The sequence below is a fragment of the Lycium barbarum genome, chromosome 12, assembly GCF_019175385.1.
Source record: "Lycium barbarum isolate Lr01 chromosome 12, ASM1917538v2, whole genome shotgun sequence".
Taxonomy (NCBI): Eukaryota; Viridiplantae; Streptophyta; class Magnoliopsida; order Solanales; family Solanaceae; genus Lycium; species Lycium barbarum.
The window spans coordinates 75,134,269-75,152,412 of record NC_083348.1 but is presented as its reverse complement, the minus strand read 5'-3'; the positions used below and the strand labels follow the sequence as shown (position 1 = coordinate 75,152,412).

Here is an 18,144-nt window from a genome sequence, read left to right as displayed (position 1 = left end):
CAACCCCCCCCCCCCACCCCCCGACTTCTAACTTTCCCCTTTTACCCCTCCTCCACTCAGTCCTGGCTCTATGCGTAGGCCAATAAGGCATTTGCCTTAGGCCCCAAATTTCACCCCAAATAAATTATGTGTTAAATTCTCCTTAAAAAATTAATTATTTGTGGTAAAGAAAAAGTACAATATTTTATAAATTTATATTATTTTATTCTATGTAATATTCTCCGTTTCAATTTGTTTGTCTTACTTTTTTTTTAATTCGTTTAAAAAAGAATGTCTTTTTCATTTTTTGACAACTCTTGAATTTCAACTTTCTTATGGCATGTTTAATCATAAGATTAAATGACATTTTGATACATTCTATATATCTTTAGTTTAAAAACACAAGATTCAAAAGTTTGTTTTGCTTTCTTAAATTTCGTGTCAAGTCTAAACCAAACAGACAAATTGAAACAGATGGAGTAAAACAATCAACAAGATGTCTAATACATCCAAATCTCTCAAGAGCTGAGTTGTCTCCAACCCAACTCCCCTTGCCTCTTCTAACTTTCCCCCTTTATACAATACTTGTCTCCAACCCAACTCTCCCTGCCTCTTCTAACTTTCCCCCTTTATACAATACTCCTCCTCCACTCTAAATAATTCTAAACAACACTTGAAAGTTACAACCTAAAACTTTTACCTTCAAAAATGCAGCCGGGACAAAATGAGCCAGGTAAGTTTATGTACTACCAATGCATCCCTTGTGAAAAACTCTTCCCTTCAAGCCAAGCTATAGCTGGCCATTCGAAGAGACACTTAAAGAATGGTTGGGTTAAAGGAACTCATCATAAAAAGGTGTTTTTGCAAGAGGGTTCTACCACCAATTCATCAATTCCCCGGCACCAACAACAACAACATGTTTTTTCTACGGTGGCATCTGATACTGAATCGACAAATGTCCATCATTTGTCAAAAGGTGATCGTGGCCAGAATTTTGAAAACCCGGTGGCACAGTCCCCGTCATCTTTAGCTTCGTCATCGGCTCGCCGTAAGCATCGCTTGGGGGTTCGGGACCATAAGATTCTTGCTAGGCTCAAGGGTTGTCTTACCAACGAGGAGGATGATACCATCATGCGACTTGTTGAGACTGCTAGGAAACAGGTTAGTTAATTTTAACATGCACTTGCTCGATCTTTTTAAGTCCACCACTGAAATGATTCATGCTCTTTTTTTTTTCCTTCTTTGGTTTGGATCTTTTGTTTATGGTCGATATGTTCTAGGAATTTATGTGTGACCTGGTGATACAAGGTGATAAAAGGGGTGGGGGTGGTGTTTGTCACCCTAGTTTTGTTTTTTTATGTATAGTTTTTGACTCTTTTAGCCTTCTAAATATTTAGTACATCTCTAGAAATTACTCTTATACCCCTCTCTGATTTCTTAGGAGTCCTCTAGTTCAAAATCAATATATCCTAGGATTATATCAATCTTAACTTTTATATGAGATAAGTGATGCCAAGATTTTGGTATGAAAATAATTCAGTACTGGTTTTAGCTAATAACTCCAACTAAAAATGAAATACATTTAATCTCAAAATTGATCCTCGGATAATCCGCCTAATCCCTGAACCAAACGTCCTTAAAGAATTTAATTGTCTTTTTGTATCTAACTCTAATGAATTGCCATGAATTATATTTACAATAATCCAGTGACCTACAATCCATTGACATCTATGTAGGTGTGATTAAGTGAATTTAAAAGATGAATCGTTACTAGATGAATATGTTTCCACTTGAAGTGGTAACAAATTCTTACTGAGGGCTAGCCTTAGACCATGAAGTAGGATTAGGATTTCCATTTGGAGAGGGGAGATTACGAGGGTGAATTTTGCAAACCCTACAACCAAATCACCTTTGTGGTTTCTAATTACACCTCCATGTCCCACCATTTTTCGTTTCTTCATTGTAGGCGTCATCAATGTTAAGTTCATCAACGTTAAGTTTATAAAACCCCAGTGGGTGAATAATATTAGATCGTTCAAGTGATGTGTGGTTAACTTTTTAACCTTGCATCCATGTACCAGTCTAATACAACTTATTTGATGATTGAAAATTTTTTGTAACAGACCAAAGAATCAAGCAAGAAGAGCATTGAGATGGAGGTGATCCCAAACAAGGATTTAGAAGCACCACCCGTGATTAGAATTGACAACAAAGATGTTATCATCGTTGAGGACTCGGATGATGAGTCCAACAATATGTGATCATCATATGGCTAAAGCATATGATATTGTTTCTTGGTTTTTTTTCTTACTAAAGCTTTTGAAAAGTTTTGTTTTCATCCTGAGATATTATCAAGATATTATCATAGTTAAATATGATTTTGAAATATTGTTATCGAATTATTAGTGAAGTGTTTTATTAAATGGACAATCTCGAGGCTTTTTAGACGATCATTCAAGAGTGCTCATGTTAAACAAGGGACATCCCTTATCCCCTATGTTATTTGTGATTGTTGTTGAGGCGTTGTTTAGGAGGCCTTGATTCCAATTTATCATATAATAGAAGATAATTTTGCATATATGTTCGGACATACTAGCGAATTGAAGGAAGCAGCAAAGAAGATTTTTTTATATCAAATATCTGTCTCTCTTTAATTAATTGTTTGCCTACGCCATTTTTATGAACTTTTGGTAGACAAATTAGGAACTACTTTTTTAGAAAATTACCGACAGTTCTAGTAACATAGCTTAAGGGATGACTCTACAATGTCTGAAATATCGGTCTTTGTTATGCTGCATATATATTAGTTACTACTAATGTAACTATCGTTTCTGTATATTAACAAAAGACGTAGAAGAAGATCGAAATGCACGATATGTCTTGCTAATGGGAAAGAGAAAAAAAAAATATTACGCATTTAGCATATGATGATGATGTTGTGATTTCTATATGATGATGATGTCTAGGGAATAGACATGTAAACTGAAAATGATAAAAGCACAAGTCCTATAAGATGAGCAGAAAGTTAATAATATAAACGAAAGAGCCCAACCTAGATATTCCTTCCGATTCACAGATTTTTTAATCTTTTAAAGAGAGTTTATGTGTTGTAAGAAATATGCATATATAATAGGGCAAACTACATAAATGACAAAGATTTGGGCTTAACTCAAGCCACATAGCATATGTTTCACTAATTACATTTTATAGCAACAATCAGGATCCATGCGCGTGTATACAAATTCTAATTTGTATACAACAACTTTTTTTTCTTCTGTTTTTTCACTGTATTCATGAAAATGACTATATGTATTCATAAATTGACTTGTATTCATAAATACAGCGAGTAACAAATAAATACATAAAAACATATATACACAAAAAATTAACAAAATCATATTTTCTGGTATGTATACAACAAATACAAGGCATACAACATAGGTACACCAAAAAATTAATGAATACACTCAAATACTAAATACAAGAAATAAAATTGACTGTATACACTTCAAATTCACTGTATTAATTTGTATACAACAAAGATCTTCGAAAAACGCAAAAAATATTGTATACCAGTGTATCACTGTATGTATACACAGATCTGGAAAAATTTCCGGTCAAATATGAAAAATTCCAGTATGTCTACTACAAATACAAGCGAAAAAAACGTTGTATACAAGGTAAATACAATAAAAATACAACGAAAAATCCGGACTGAGCTTTTTTCCGACGTAAATCTGAGCTTTTTCCGGCGTAGATTTGAGGTTTTTTTTTTCTTTTTTGCTTCCAACAATGCTTAGATCCGTCGGCTAAGCAATTTGGTTATGTTATTTCAACATTGTAGCTTATAATACCACAACCAAAAAAACACAGGCTAAGCAATTTCCACGTCTTCTCTTTTTGCCTGGCTTGAACATTTTAGTGAAAATCTGCAAGTTTCAATTGCATCTTCAATTGTAAATATGCATTCATTATACTTAGACCCGTCGGCTACGGCGGTGGCGGTGGAGGCTACGGTGGTGGAAGACGTGAAGGTGGCGGCAGTGGATACTGTGGAAGACGTGAAGGAGGCTGTGGTGGTTAGGTTGCGCATCCATGGCGGCGTCAATATTCTCTTTAGCTCTGTGATTAAAGCCCAAATCCATTTCGCCGGAGCTTCGGCAATGGTGGTCGGCGGCAGAACAGTGGGGAAGAGGGGAGAGAGAGATGGGAGGGTTGGGTTGGGTTGGAAGTAAATAATGTGATGGGTATTCTATTTTGTGTGTGTGTGTATATATATACATATATATATATATATATATATATATATATATATATATATATATATATATATATATATATATATATATATATATATATATATGTATGTATGTATAGTTACTAATTGTCATTAATATACAAATGTTTGCTATGAGAAGTAATTAAGTTAAACTATAGCTACTAAATGTCAATAACCACTATATGTTTGTTATGTCATGTAGTTTTCCCTATATAATAAGTACCCTGTTCACCCAAGCTTGTTATCTTTTCTTGTTTAAAGTATTTAATCCCATTAAGAAAATCTTGATTTGATTTAATGATATTTTTTCCTTTATGCAAAAAAATAATTAAATGCATTACGGAGTTGATGAATCGCCGTCTACTTGATCTTTTTTGTTTTGGAGTTAATTACCTTGCTCATGCACGATAATGAATTGTACATCATCCGAAAAGGTCTTTGTTTTCTATGTTCCTCCTTTAGTGTCTTTTATTTTAGGTTTAATACACCGTCAAACGCTTAAACTTGTCAGTAAGTTTCATTTAGCTAGTTTCTCGAACTATGACTTATTTCAGTTGAGCATCTGAACACATGAATAGGGTGTTCCATTAAACACATTTAGTTCAAAATTTTACTCAACAACCTAACTCCTTCTCATTAGGACAATAAATAAATTGCACAGTGCCACACAAAGAAATAGAGTAATTCTTCCGTTTCAATTTGTTTGTCTTAGTTTCCTTTTTAGTCCGTTTAAAAATAACATTTTTTCCTGTTTTTAATAACTCTTTAATTTGACCACAAAATTACAGGGAATTTTTGTAGATTTTGCATATCTTTAGTTTATGACCACAAGATTCAAAAAATGTCATTAGTTTCTTAATGTCATGACAAATCAAAACCAGACAAATAAATTAAAACGAAAAGAGCAAAACAGTCAACAAAATTTCTAATACATTTAGACATCTCAATACGAGCTGAGTTATCTCCAAAAACCAACCCCCACCCCCCTCCTTTTAACTTTCCTCCATTATACATATACTCCTCCACCACTCAAAAGATTTAAGTGTAAGGTCCAACTTGAAATTATTTCAAACCTCCTTTAAGAATTCAAGAAATAATTTATTCTGATGAAACTTTTAAGGATATAAAACGTCAAAAATTTCTTATCGACATTTATCTAAATGTAATCTCTGATACTAAAATTTACGACATTTACTTCAAATGTAATTTAAATGTCCCGACAAACAAATTTGCAACACTTAAACAACATAAAACGAAGTTTATATAATGTCATTGTATCCGCGCTCTTTTGTAGTGACTACAACAATAGTGAAAACACTTGCATAGATATAGAAATAATAATAAAGGTCATGATGAAGAACTAAAATTTACTCAGTTCCAATCTCTGATTTCATCAACCTAATTTCTTCTCATCGGGCTAATAAATAAATGCACGAAGAAATATAGAAATTCCTCCATTTCAATTTGTTTGTCTTATTTTTTTTTTAGTTCGTTTAAAAAAGAATGTCTTTTTCATTTTTTGACAACTTTTGAATTTCAACTTTCCCAGGGCATGTTTATGATCATAAGATTAAATGACATTTTGATACATATTACATATTTTTAGTTTAAGAACACAAGATTCAAAAGTTTATTTTACTTTCTTAAATTTCGTGTCAAGTCAAACCAAACACACAAATTGAAACGGAAGAAGTAAAACAGTCAACATGATGTCTAATACATCAAACCTCTCAATAAGAGCTGAGTTGTCTCCAACCCAATTCCCCCTGCCTCTTCTAACTTTCTCCCTTTATACATATACTCCTCCTCCACTCTCTAAATATTCTAAACAACACTTGACAGTTACAACCTCAAAATTTTACCTTAAAAATGCAGCTGGGACAAAATGAGCCAGGTAGATTTATGTACTACCAATGCATCCCTTGTGAAAAACTCTTCCGTTCAAGCCAAGCTATAGTTGGCCATTCGAAGAGACACTTCAAGAATGACTGGGTTAAAGGAACTCACCATAGAAAGATGTTTTGCAGGAGATTTCTACCACCGATTCATCAATTTACCAGCACCAATACAAATTTTTTCTATCTTAGCATCTTATACCGCCTCGACAAATGTTCATCATTTTCCAAAAGGTGATCATGGCCAGAATTTTGAAAACTCGGCGGCGCGACCCTCGTCGTCTCCAGCTTCATCACCGGCCCGCCGTAAGCATCGCTTGGGGGTTCAGGATCATAAAATTTTAGCTAGGCTCAAAGGTCGTCTTACCAAAGAGGAGTATGATCTCATCATGCGACTTATTGAGATTTCTAGGGAACACGTTAGTTAATTTTAACATGCACTTGCTCGGTCTTTCTAATTCCTTCATCACTTAAATGATTCATGTTTTTTTTTTTTTTTCCTTCCTTGGTTTGGATCTTTTGTTTATGGTCTATATGTTCTATGAATTGATTATGTGTCTTGGCGATATAGGGGTGATAAAAGGGGTGGCGGTGGTGTTTGTCACCCTATTTTTGTTTTTTATGTTTAGTTTTTGATTTTTTTAGCCTTCTAAATATTTAATACAATCTCTAGAAATTACTCGTATGCCCTCTTTGATTTCTTAGGGGTCCTCTCGTTCAAAATCAAGATATCCTAGGATTATATCAATCTCGCCTTTTATATGAGATAAGGGATATCAAGATTTTGGTATGAAAATAATGTAGTACTAGTTTCAGCTACTACCTCCAACTATTATGAAATAAATTTAATCTAAAAATTGATTCTAGGATAATCCGCCTAATCCCCGAACCAAAGGTCCTTAAAGAGTTTAATTTTCTTTTTGTATCTAACTCTAATGAATTGCCATGAATTATATTTACAATATTCTAACCTGCAATCCATTGACATCTATGAGTTGGTGTGATTAAATGAAATTAAAAGACATCTATGAGTAGGTGTGATTAAATGAAATTAAAAGATGAATCATTACTAGATGAATATGTTTCCACTTGAAGCGGTAACAAATTCTTACTGAGGGCTAGCATTAGACCATGAAGTAGGATTAGGATTTCCATTTGGAGAGGGGAGATTACGAGGCGTAATTATGCAAACCCCACGACCCAACCACCTTGTGGTTTCATATTACACCTCCTTCTCCCTCCCTTTTTTGTTTCTTCATTGTAGGCGTCATCAATGTTAAGTTTAAAAATCCCCATTGGGTGAATAATATTGTAGCGTTCAAGTGATGCATGGTTAACTTTTTAACCTTGCATCCATGTACTGTCTAATACAACTTATTCGAAGATTGAATTTTTTATTTTTTTTTGTAACAGGCCCAAGAATCAAGCAAGAAGAGCATTGAGATGGAGGTGATCCCAAACAAGCATTCAGAAGCAGCCGTGATTGGAACTGACAACAAAGATGTTATCATCATTGAGGACTCGGATGATGAGTCCAACAATATGTGATCATGATATGGCTAAAGCATATGATATAGTTTCTTGGTTTTTTTTTCCTTACTAAACAGTTTGAGAAGTTTTATTTTCATCATGAGATATTATCATAGTTAAATATAGGTTTGAAAGATTGTTATTAAATTATTAGTGAAGTGTTTTATTAAATGGACAATCTCGTGGCTTTTAGACGATCATCCAGGAGAACTCATGTTAAACAAGGCGCATCCCTTAAACCCTATGTTATTTGTGATTGCTGCTGGGGCATTGTTTAGGAGGGCTTGATTCCAGTTTGTCATCTAATAGAAGATAATTTTGCATATAAGTTCGGACGTATAAGCGTATTGAAGGAAGCATCAAAGAAGATTTTTTTTTAATTTATCAAATATTGTGTATCTAGCAGCTTTTCTTTAATTAATTGTTTGCCGACGCCGTTTTTATGAGCTTCTTGGTAGACAAATTAGGAACTACTTTTATTAGAAAATTACCAATAGTTCTAGTAACACAGCTTAAGGGATGACTGTACAATGTTGAACTATTGGTCTTTGTTATGTTGCATATATATTAGTTACAACTAATATAATTATCATTTCTATATAATATAACAAAAGACGTAGACAAAAAACAAAAACAAAAAAAAAGACGTAGAAGAAGATCGAAATGCACGATATGTCTTGCTAATGGGCAAATATTATTACACATTTAACTTATGATGATGATGTAGTGATTTCTATATCTAGCTAGGGAATAGACATAAAAATTAATAAGATGAGCAGAAAGTTAATAGTAATATAAACGAAAGAGCCCAACCTAGATATTTCCTCCGATTAACAGATTTTTTAATCTTTTAAAGAGAGTTTATCTGTTGTAAGAAATATGCATATATAATAAGTACCCTGTTCTCCCAAGCTTGTTATCTTTTTTTCTTTTTTTTTTTTAATTTTTAATCTCATTAAGAAAATCTTGGTCAGATTTAATGATATATTTCTTTTATGCAAAAAGTTAATTAAATGTATTACTAGTTCTCCAAGTCAAAAAGTTTCTTATAGATGATATATTTATTTGGTGTGTCCTTCTATAAATTATAAGATAGGAGATTTGTAATAATTTTTGACATCTCAAATGAAGTGTTTGCTTGAGTATCCTCTTAATTGGGAAAGGAACTAACCACATAGGTTGGCAATGGCCTATGTAATCATTGAGTATATATATTTCTGATTATATTATTGAAGTGGATGATGGTTGAAGTGGTGCATACATAGAGAAGGAAATGAACAATTGTGGACTACTTGGAAAATTACGGAGTTGATGAACTGTCGTCTACTTTATCTTTTTTTGTTTTGGCAAGTCCATGGAGTTAATTACCTTGCTCACGCACTATGAGGTGTTGTGCATTATCCGAAAAAGTCTTTGTTTAGTGAGTTTTATTTTAGGTTTAATACATTGTCAACCCCTTAAACTTGTTACTAAGTTTCATTTAGCTAGTCTCACAAACTATGACTTGTTCCAATTGAGCATCTGAACACATGGATAAAGTGTTCCTATTAAACACACTCAATTCAAAATTTTAATTGTTTTTGCGCGTGATCTCAAGCGTCTATTAGCTAATTAAGTACTTAACCACATAAATTTGTCATCTCCTTAAGTTATGCACATCAACCTAATTGTAACGTGCAACTTCTTGAGGCTAGCTAATGCGTATTGTTAAAGGAGGTGACATATTTAAAGTGGTTAACTAATCTACGTAATTGACACTTTAGAACAGGTTCAAATATTTTTTAATATTTGAACCAAAAGTGTCTAATACAAACAATTTATCATGTGTTTAAGTGCTTAATTGGAACAAGTTGCAGTTCAAGTATCTAAACAAAATTTACTGTCAAAATTAAAAATTATCTATTAAGCCTTTATTTTACGTTCTCCTTCGCTTCTTGTTTGTCCTAGCATCATCAAATATTGTATTAGTTAGGAGAGCACTTATTTCTTTTATTTATATATATAAAAAAAAAAAAAAAAAGGCCTAGCTAAAATTTGGACTAGTTAGGAAAGCACTTATATTTCCTTTTTCTTTCTTCAAGTCAGAACGTTAAGGACGAACTGAAATGGATAAAACATTGAGGGACCAAAATATAACTTTCCAAAACATTATGTACCAAAAAAACACAATTTACTCAATCCATAATTACACTCCAAAAATCCAAATGTCAGCAGCAGAAGAAGCAAGAAAATGGCAGTCTTCTGTTTGATGCCCAGTTGCCTTGCCAACAGCTCTTCCTTAAAATTATTTGCAACACCAACAAAGGTACCACCCTAATAAAAGAGCAAAAATTGCAGTGTCTTGAAAATATTTTCAGAATTATATATCCAGTTACTAGTTTTTTTTTTTTTTTTTTTTTTCATTTGTAATTTTGGCAGTATATAAGCAGCTTTGATTGTTTACAGAAACTTGCCCAAAAGGATAATAAATTACCATGTGAGTTGAAGTTGTTGAAGAGCTTGGCTCCACCTTTAATGACTGCCCTTATAGCCCTCTCTCCCATTGTCAATCCCCCAGGTAAAAGTTTGCCTTTTTTGTTCAGCATTTTGTTTATGATTCTTGATAATGCTACTCAAATATTTGATTCTCATTTATATGATTCTTGATTGAGTTAAAAGGTCAAAAACACACCTAAACTATCATCTTTTCACGAGTTTCATACCTCAACTATCCATTGTTCCATTTGCCTACCTAAACTATCACCTTTTCGCGAGTTTCATACCTCAACTATACATTGTTCCATTTGCCTAACTAAACTATCACTCCTTTTGTATTAAAACACACCTCGATGTTGAGTTGGCCTCGAGGTGTGTTTTAATACAAAGGCAGTGATAGTTGAGGTTTGAAACTCGCGAAAAAGTGATAGTCTAGGTGTGTTTTTGACCATTAACCCTTCTTGATTCTGTTTCAAGATATTGCGAAATTGTGTCCTGTTAATCTGTTGCTTATCTTCAGTCTACTCAGGAGCTTTGCTTCTATTATTTGTTTTTCCATTCTGTTTAACCTTTCTTTTGAATTCCTGTCCTACCAGCAGTGTGAAAAGGTAAGAGAGAAGTTTCAGAAAACAAATAATTTAAAAAAGGAGAAAGAGGATAAACATTTCAATATCTAGTCTTTTGCATGATCTTGGCCATTGTACCGGGAATTTAACTTTAGTTGCTTCATGATCACACAGTACATAAGCTGTCTTTATGCTACAATTAGAATAGCTAATGGAGAACTTAATAGAACTTGTCAGTGAAAACAAATTTTAGGGTCATATGGACAGTTTAGTTTTGTTGATTCCCGTTTCAGCTAAGGAATTGGATTGTATCCTTCTTATGCAAAATTGACTTATTGGATGAAAGATACGAAATGATCATTCAGCTTTCTATCGCCAATCACTTTTCATCGCCTTGAACGGAAATCCTTTTTTTCTAAAGAGCACTGTTGATTTTTTGAACTTCGTTAGCTCCCTGATCTTAGCTCACTCATGTATTCAGTTTTTCTCCTCTCTAATGGTGTTTGGCTTGAGATTTTTTTTCTTTTTCTGATAAGTAAGGGTGAATTTCATAAATGGAAAGGACGATACTAGAATGTGTGTCAACATTACAGATTGTGCAACTCCCCAATCATATCTAATAAGGAATCTATATTAGTTACATAGGCTAAGTTGCACCAAGAAGCTAACAAGTAAATACATCTAAGTTTAATGCTATGTATATTTCTCCTTTTGCCAAAACCTGTTTTGGTTTCTAGAAATACAGAAAAAGGAGGTTCATGAATTTTTTTCACAGTTTCCAATCTGTTGATATCAGTTTCAGCTATGGAGTTGGATTGGATCAAAGAGTGGAAATGATCATTTGATTTGTGTCACCAATTACTTCTCATTGCCACAAAAGGGAATCTATTTTTTGATTGCCATGAGATATAATGCTAAATCTTCTGAAATTGAGAATCTACATTAGTGGAAAGAAATAAATACCACTAGCATGAAAGGTCATGTTAGTGCAATCTTTTGAGAAGGAATTTTTTTTTTTTTTTTTTTGACAAGGAATGTTAGAACAATTAATCACTTGATATTATTAGTGATAAAAGATTTATGCTTAGCTTTCATCCTGGATCAACGGCTAGTGTTATATGGTTCTGCAATATCTCACTTCTCCTTCTGTAGGATGCTCGGTTGGCACTTCGCTCATATACTTCACGTCATAGTGTTGGTAGAGTATTTTCTACTGGTACTTATCTCTTCCTAGCAAAAAGGAAAGCTGTCTTTTGTCATGAGTAGATATGGATAGACTCTTGTTTAAACAAGTATTTATCTGTCTGCCCTGAAAACCTAGTTCTGTCATTATTTTCTATCCATCTTGCATGTTATTACTAATTTGAGACAATTAGTGATACATTTTTTGTAACTGTCTTATCATTTACCAGCCAATCTTGAAGTAGGTTACCATTGGGGACCAAAGGCAACACATGTACGTGGAATATCATTTACTTCAAGGGATGACACCAAATATAAAGGAAAATAAATAGAATCTACAAAGTTTCTAGTTTGACTCAACCATGAATTACTGCATTTCCTCTTCTCTTTTATACATATTCCTGGAATAATCTGTGAATCTCTTTAATCTAGCACAGTAGTTTCCCCACAATTCTCTCCCTCTCTTTTTCTTACCCCCCCCCCCCCCCCCCCCAACCCCCCTTGCTTCTGGTTTGTTCTCTTCATTTATATTTGATGATTCTGTGAACTGAATCCACCTAACATTTGATCTAAACAGGTTAATATAATTCTGCCATTGCTTTAAGATATTGCAAATAGTCATTTCATCTTATCCTTCACCGAGCCTCGCCTGTCAAGCAGTCTCCAACTTTAGTGATCACCCAGTTGCAACTTGTAAAATCTAGATTCTAGATATGCCCATTAAAATCGCTTTGAAGATGAGGTGCGTCCCTCAGTTCATACACTAGTGGACAGCTGCTTTGAAGTCCCACTTAAAATTGGACCTTTTTACGTAGTTTATAGATGTATAGTCCAGAGAGTATGTATGAATGTCTAGAAGGTTTTAAGGGAACTGATGATAAAGTACACATGATATACCAATTTGGTACTGGTGCGTGAAGGCAAATGAACAATCTGAAAAGAGGAAAAGCAAAATAACTAAGGATAAACTTGATAGGATAAAAGACCAGCCAATTGGTGCTAGAGTTGTCAAAAAGAGGTGTAATCTGTATAATAGGTTTCTTTACGTTCTGAGGAGGCCAGGGACACTTTGAGCCGTGTCTTCTTCTGTTCTTTTAATAAAGATATTCATGATGCCTCATCAGATTCAGGTAGGATTGTCATCAGGGAATAGACTGAATTGTGGAATAAATAAGAAAATAATGTCAATACTTGCAGAGTTGCAGTCATAATATATATCCCTTTCCTTATAAAGTAAGTCAAGGAAAAGAAAAGCCTACATCTAACAAGAAAGAAGAATTATTGGTATGAAATGAACAACATATCCTAATTCTACACGGTATTACGGCCTCCCTGGTTCATAAACTCTAAGCTAGTCAGTCATATTTCCTCTACCTAGAGAAAATAGCAACAACAACAACAACATATCCAGTATGATCCCATGTGGTGAGTTCTGGGGAGAGTGGGGTGTACCTAGAGAAAATTGCGGAAATGAAAAAAAATATTATCAGCTCGTAAGATTCTATAAGCACTTGCATATTCTCTAATTTTGTAACTTTACCTGCTTTCTTAACCTGGATATGAAGTTACCTAATGTGTTGAGGCCTTGAAGGGCCATAGAGCCTTGGTAGCGATGCAAAGCCCTGAAACTGCTACTAAGTCTCCATACAACTTGTACTCGACTTAGCCGATTGCTTGACTCGCAATCTGTTCGCCTTCTTTACTCACGCCCTTCATCCCATCTCAACAAGTTTCTGAACAGTAACCAGGGTGTCATGGTTAATGATGAGCTAAAAGCAGGATTTAGGGAATGGTGATTACAGTATTTAACCTATGCAGTTTATGGTGAATCTAAAATGGAAGTGGTGATGTTAAATTGGGTGAAAGGATGCTTTTGGGTTGGTTATGTGCATGAAACATCTTTAATGCTTCAGCACCCTCATTATTGAATGTAATATGCTGGGTACAGCATTAAAAGGGGTAGGAAAAATATAGAACTTTCTTGGAAAACCTACTAATTGACATTAACGAGATTCTTTTTCTCAAATTAAGTTTTTTTCTTGTATTTTCTTATTTAATATGACCATGATTCAGTTTGGAGCATAACCAGTTCCGAAAGAGAAAAAACTGAGTTGTTAGATTAAAATCAGTCAACTGTCCATGTTTGGAATTCTTTTTACTAGTTGGGGTCGTTCCAGTTGTGTTTGTGAATTTGTAGTTTTGGGGGGAGAATGAAAAAAAGGTAAATAAAGACCTTAGCCAAGAGCAAGGGATTCCCTTTTTTGCCTTTTTATGCGCGACATTATATTTTGGTTTAGAGTGATTTAAATTATCTTTGCTAGTAGGGATTTTTGCTTTACTAATACAGGTAAGATATTTTTGGTATAGGGTTGAGTAATGGTGGTTTGTCTTAAAGAGAGATCAAGTGGATTCTTTGATCATCGTCAGTCTTCTAATAGATTATAATGTATCACTTTACCTGAGAACTTTGTCTTCACAGATCTTCTACCAACCAACAACTGCGCGTTCGATGTAAGAAGGCAAGATGCTCACTTATTTACGTAGGAGAGGTTTAAGCTTCTCCTGCTCAACAAGAATATCTGGAAAATGAGCCTATTTGAATTGCAGAAAGTCCTTCATATTTTCCATTCTTAAGGCACCACATGAATTCGTATTCCCCATTAAGCAAAGTTTTACAGGTGGTCTGTGCACTACTAGGTTATGATAAGACAGTGGGCATCAGGTACAATATTCTGCTGTTTATGTGTGGATAATCAGTGGTGACGGACTACCTATACAGTGGTCATCAGGTACAATATTGCTGTTTATGTGGAGAATCAGTGGTGACGGACTACTATTGAATAGAAGTATACATAAGAACCATTTCTTAAACCAAATATAAAGCACTCCTAGAAGTATAAAGATGTTTGAGCTGCCATAGTTCTTCTTATTTATCTATAATTTCATACATGGATGAAATAACTGATCTTAGACGCTCCGTTGAGGGTTGTGGAAAAATCCCTTAACCTATACTCTTGAAGTTTCGAGTGGATGCTGTCTTAGTAATCTCTACATTCTAGAGGTCCCTTTTGAAGGTGACTTGATTGTATTTCCTTAATTAACATTAGTGTACTGGAAACTTAAAGCTAGGGCTGATTGCACATCAGATGTAGGTTTGCAAGAAGAAGTTCCTTGATATCAATTTGCTTGCAGTTGATATTCAGTACTAGGCCTTTTAATCTTGAAACGAAATCCATATTTTACCTGTTTCTTCATCTCTCTTCTCCCCTTTATTTTATTTTATTTTATTGTACTTTGTTTTGCAGTCTCAATTGGACAAACAATAGATGTACAAAAGGGAGCTGCTTTGTTTAATCGAGCTTGCATTGGATGTCATTATGCAGGTGGAAATATTATCCAGCCTGTGAGTCTTAAACCTGCCTCATGATTCCAATAGTTGTCGAAAATTTCCAGCTTACCTTAATTATCTTTCCTTTTTCATGCTAGGGTGCAACACTCTTCTTGAAGGATCTACAAAGGTAAAATATTAAAATCCATCCATAAGTTTTAGTTTTGTTAGTTACTCCTTCTAGCATGTCACCTTTTCTTAGAACTTTGCATATCTGAATGGAAACCAGAAGTTCAAATAAAAGCTGCTTAAATTTTTGAACTCCATAAAAGTATTACCATTCTTAGGACTTGACATTTCAGCTGTTTGGTTTAATTTTTTGTACCGGGAGTGAGAGATGGCGAGTAAGTTTAAAACATATTCACAGCAACTTGAAGGTCAGAATATAAATAGTCCGTATGCTAGTTCCTCTGTTTTTATTAAGAGTGATCTAATTAACTTTTTCGTTTTTAATGGCTCTAAATGAGAAGTTCTCTTTCAAAAAGGGCTCTTTGTTGACTGAAGATAGCTTCTCCCCCTTCCCCTTCTAAAACTTAGCAGGTCAAATTTTCTAAACATAAGATTTCGTTGGACATGTCAGTTCTTGTGAAGAAAACATATGGATAAAAGGTAAACTGAATATAAAAAAAAAAATCAAACAAGTAGAATGATAGAATGTGCTGGAAACCAATTTTCCTATTGCATACTTGAGCTAAGAGTAAAACTACTATACAACAACTATCAGTCCCAATTAAGTTGGGGTCGGCTAAGAGTAAAACTACTATATGTTGTTTTATTGAATTGTTAAACTTTTGAATCCACATTCACATGGTTTGACAAAACCAAATCTTTACAGACAATAAGTGATTTCATCTTTTCTTTTGAAATCTTATTGTTGTGCTGTCTTATCATATTCTATTCCTTGTCATTTTATTATGCAAAAACAACATGGCCAACTTTGAAGTAGCTACTTTTCTGTATAGAAATGGAGTTGACGCGGAAGACGAGATATATCGCATCACTTACTATGGCAAAGGGAGAATGCCAGTAAGTTCATGCTGTTCAGAACCATGTTTGTCTTTATGCTGCTATGTGGTGGACCATAATGTGTTGTCTGTCTTTGCAGGGGTTTGGTCAGAACTGTACACCGAGGGGTCAATGCACGTTTGGTCCTCGATTGCAAGAGGATGAAATTCAACTCTTAGCTGAGTTTGTGAAGTCTCAAGCTGATAAAGGTTGGCCTAAAATAGAAAATAGTGGAGATTGAAAATAACTATTACTTCATTAAGTCTAGTTCAAGAAATAGAAGCAACTAGCACAATAATTCAAAATGTGCATATCATGTTTCCCCATTCCGTTGTCTTTTCATCTCCCGGTCCCATTCGACGTTTTTGCTTGCAAATCCCCACCTACTGAAGGAGATTCAGATGACAATAGTCAGTCATCTCACTAGAGTTACCTGTTGATGGCATGAAGGGTAGCTTCACTTTCCTGTGTAAAGTTGACTTTGTTTCTTCCCATCGTAGTTGCTATTAGTTTTTAGATACCACATGCTGGACCTGCTAGAGCACATGCCCACATGCATCTGTTATTCTGAACTGGACATGAAAAACTATAGTTTGACTATATTCTTGATCTCCAAGCAAAAAGTGTAACAGAAACTCTACATTTTGCACTTAAAATGTTCAGGCCTTGTGCTGGATTTTGAATTTAAAAGCTCTTACTAAATTAGATGATTTGAAAGTGTCCAGAGGGTTCTATAAAATATAATTTTTCTTGTACTGCTTTTGAGAGGTTATCTGGTTTTGGAAATCATGTCAGATGGGTGTTGACTTGTTTAAGTTTTTCATCTGTTATTTGGTAGTATCCTTAATTGATAACACATGGTTTGATGAAATAGCTTTAAGAATGGTCAAATGTTGAGGATGCCGTTGCCTTTTGGATTTAGCAGGGGATTAAGTACAAATCAGTCTATCTCACTTTTGGATTTGTGGTATAAAACCTCCTTGGTATATGTAAATATGAACAAATTGTCTCTTTTTTTACCTGAGGTTCATGCAAATCACTAATCTCTTTGCGGAAAAATATGGCACAGTGGAATAAAAAGAATTATATAGGCGATACTAACTAATTGGAGTTAAGTTTTTAGACATGTTGATTAGTCTACTTTATGTCCAATGTTCATTAAGTCTTTTTGTTTTGTTAGATATTTATTTATATGTTAGTAAAAAAATATGGAGAATTTTGAAATGCTAGAAAACTTAATTTTTTAAATATTTAATTGAGACAGGTTGCACATAACGACATGAATAGTGAGGATTTATATAGTTGATCCTGTAACATGTGGAATTGAGGTCATGAGTCTTCCACAATGTTGGTGCATATACGTCTAGATACAGACGTCTCTTGGTGATTGAAGAAGCTTTTAGATAATTGCCAGTAGTAATCATGTCATCAGTCTTTCTTGTCCTTAATTATAATTTCATTCATGGAAATCCAAGAAACATGTTTGCCATGACCATAGCACATTAAAAGGTAAATATCTTTGTGTTTGAATATTATTAAGTGCATAATAATAGAACACATATATCATAGAAACATAATTAGACATTATCACACAAGTGAGACCCCACTATTGCTTAGATGAAAAGCACTTGAAATTTAAACATTTGCTCTAATCCAATTACTTCTCAAATGAGCTACAGTTCTATGTTTAATGTACCTAAACTTTAACATTTCTCAAGATGAATAACTAAAAGTTAGAAAGAATCTGAAGAAGAGTATTGCCTCCGTTTTACTTTAATTATGTGACACTATTGTTATTTGGAGAGTCAAATAACAATAGTGACCATTTTTCTCTGACCATAGCTT

The 18,144-nt window shown here is 34.0% G+C and overlaps 2 protein-coding genes across 3 annotated transcripts; both read left to right on the top strand.

Annotated features, from left to right (window-relative positions):
• Positions 1–526: 526 nt before the first annotated feature.
• LOC132621953 (uncharacterized) lies at positions 527–2,557 on the top strand. Its single transcript, XM_060336436.1, has 2 exons — positions 527–1,140; positions 2,103–2,557. The coding sequence occupies exons 1-2, from the start codon at positions 688–690 to the stop codon at positions 2,238–2,240; spliced, it is 591 nt and encodes a 196-aa protein (XP_060192419.1). The 5' UTR covers positions 527–687; the 3' UTR covers positions 2,241–2,557.
• A 7,275-nt stretch (positions 2,558–9,832) lies between these two features.
• Positions 9,833–17,009, top strand: LOC132622785 (cytochrome c6, chloroplastic). Of its 2 annotated transcripts, none has more exons than XM_060337449.1 (6): positions 9,833–9,988; positions 10,129–10,240; positions 15,212–15,309; positions 15,393–15,424; positions 16,257–16,320; positions 16,400–17,009. In XM_060337449.1, the coding sequence occupies exons 1-6, from the start codon at positions 9,914–9,916 to the stop codon at positions 16,538–16,540; spliced, it is 522 nt and encodes a 173-aa protein (XP_060193432.1). In that variant the 5' UTR covers positions 9,833–9,913; the 3' UTR covers positions 16,541–17,009. The 2 variants fall into 2 exon arrangements, with proteins under 2 accessions (XP_060193432.1, XP_060193431.1); XM_060337448.1 differs by having other exon boundaries at positions 9,846–9,988; positions 10,102–10,240.
• Positions 17,010–18,144: the final 1,135 nt, after the last annotated feature.

Bases quoted from the DNA above. Each gene is read 5' to 3' on its own strand.
- LOC132622785 (XM_060337448.1), top strand. From the start codon at position 9,914: ATGGCAGTCTTCTGTTTGATGCCCAGTTGCCTTGCCAACAGCTCTTCC. The intron at 15,425-16,256 runs GTAAAATATTAA...TTTTCTGTATAG, and splicing joins TTCTTGAAGGATCTACAAAG to AAATGGAGTTGACGCGGAAG. The intron at 16,321-16,399 runs GTAAGTTCATGC...CTGTCTTTGCAG, and splicing joins ATGGCAAAGGGAGAATGCCA to GGGTTTGGTCAGAACTGTAC.
- LOC132621953 (XM_060336436.1), top strand. From the start codon at position 688: ATGCAGCCGGGACAAAATGAGCCAGGTAAGTTTATGTACTACCAATGC. The intron at 1,141-2,102 runs GTTAGTTAATTT...TTTTTGTAACAG, and splicing joins TTGAGACTGCTAGGAAACAG to ACCAAAGAATCAAGCAAGAA.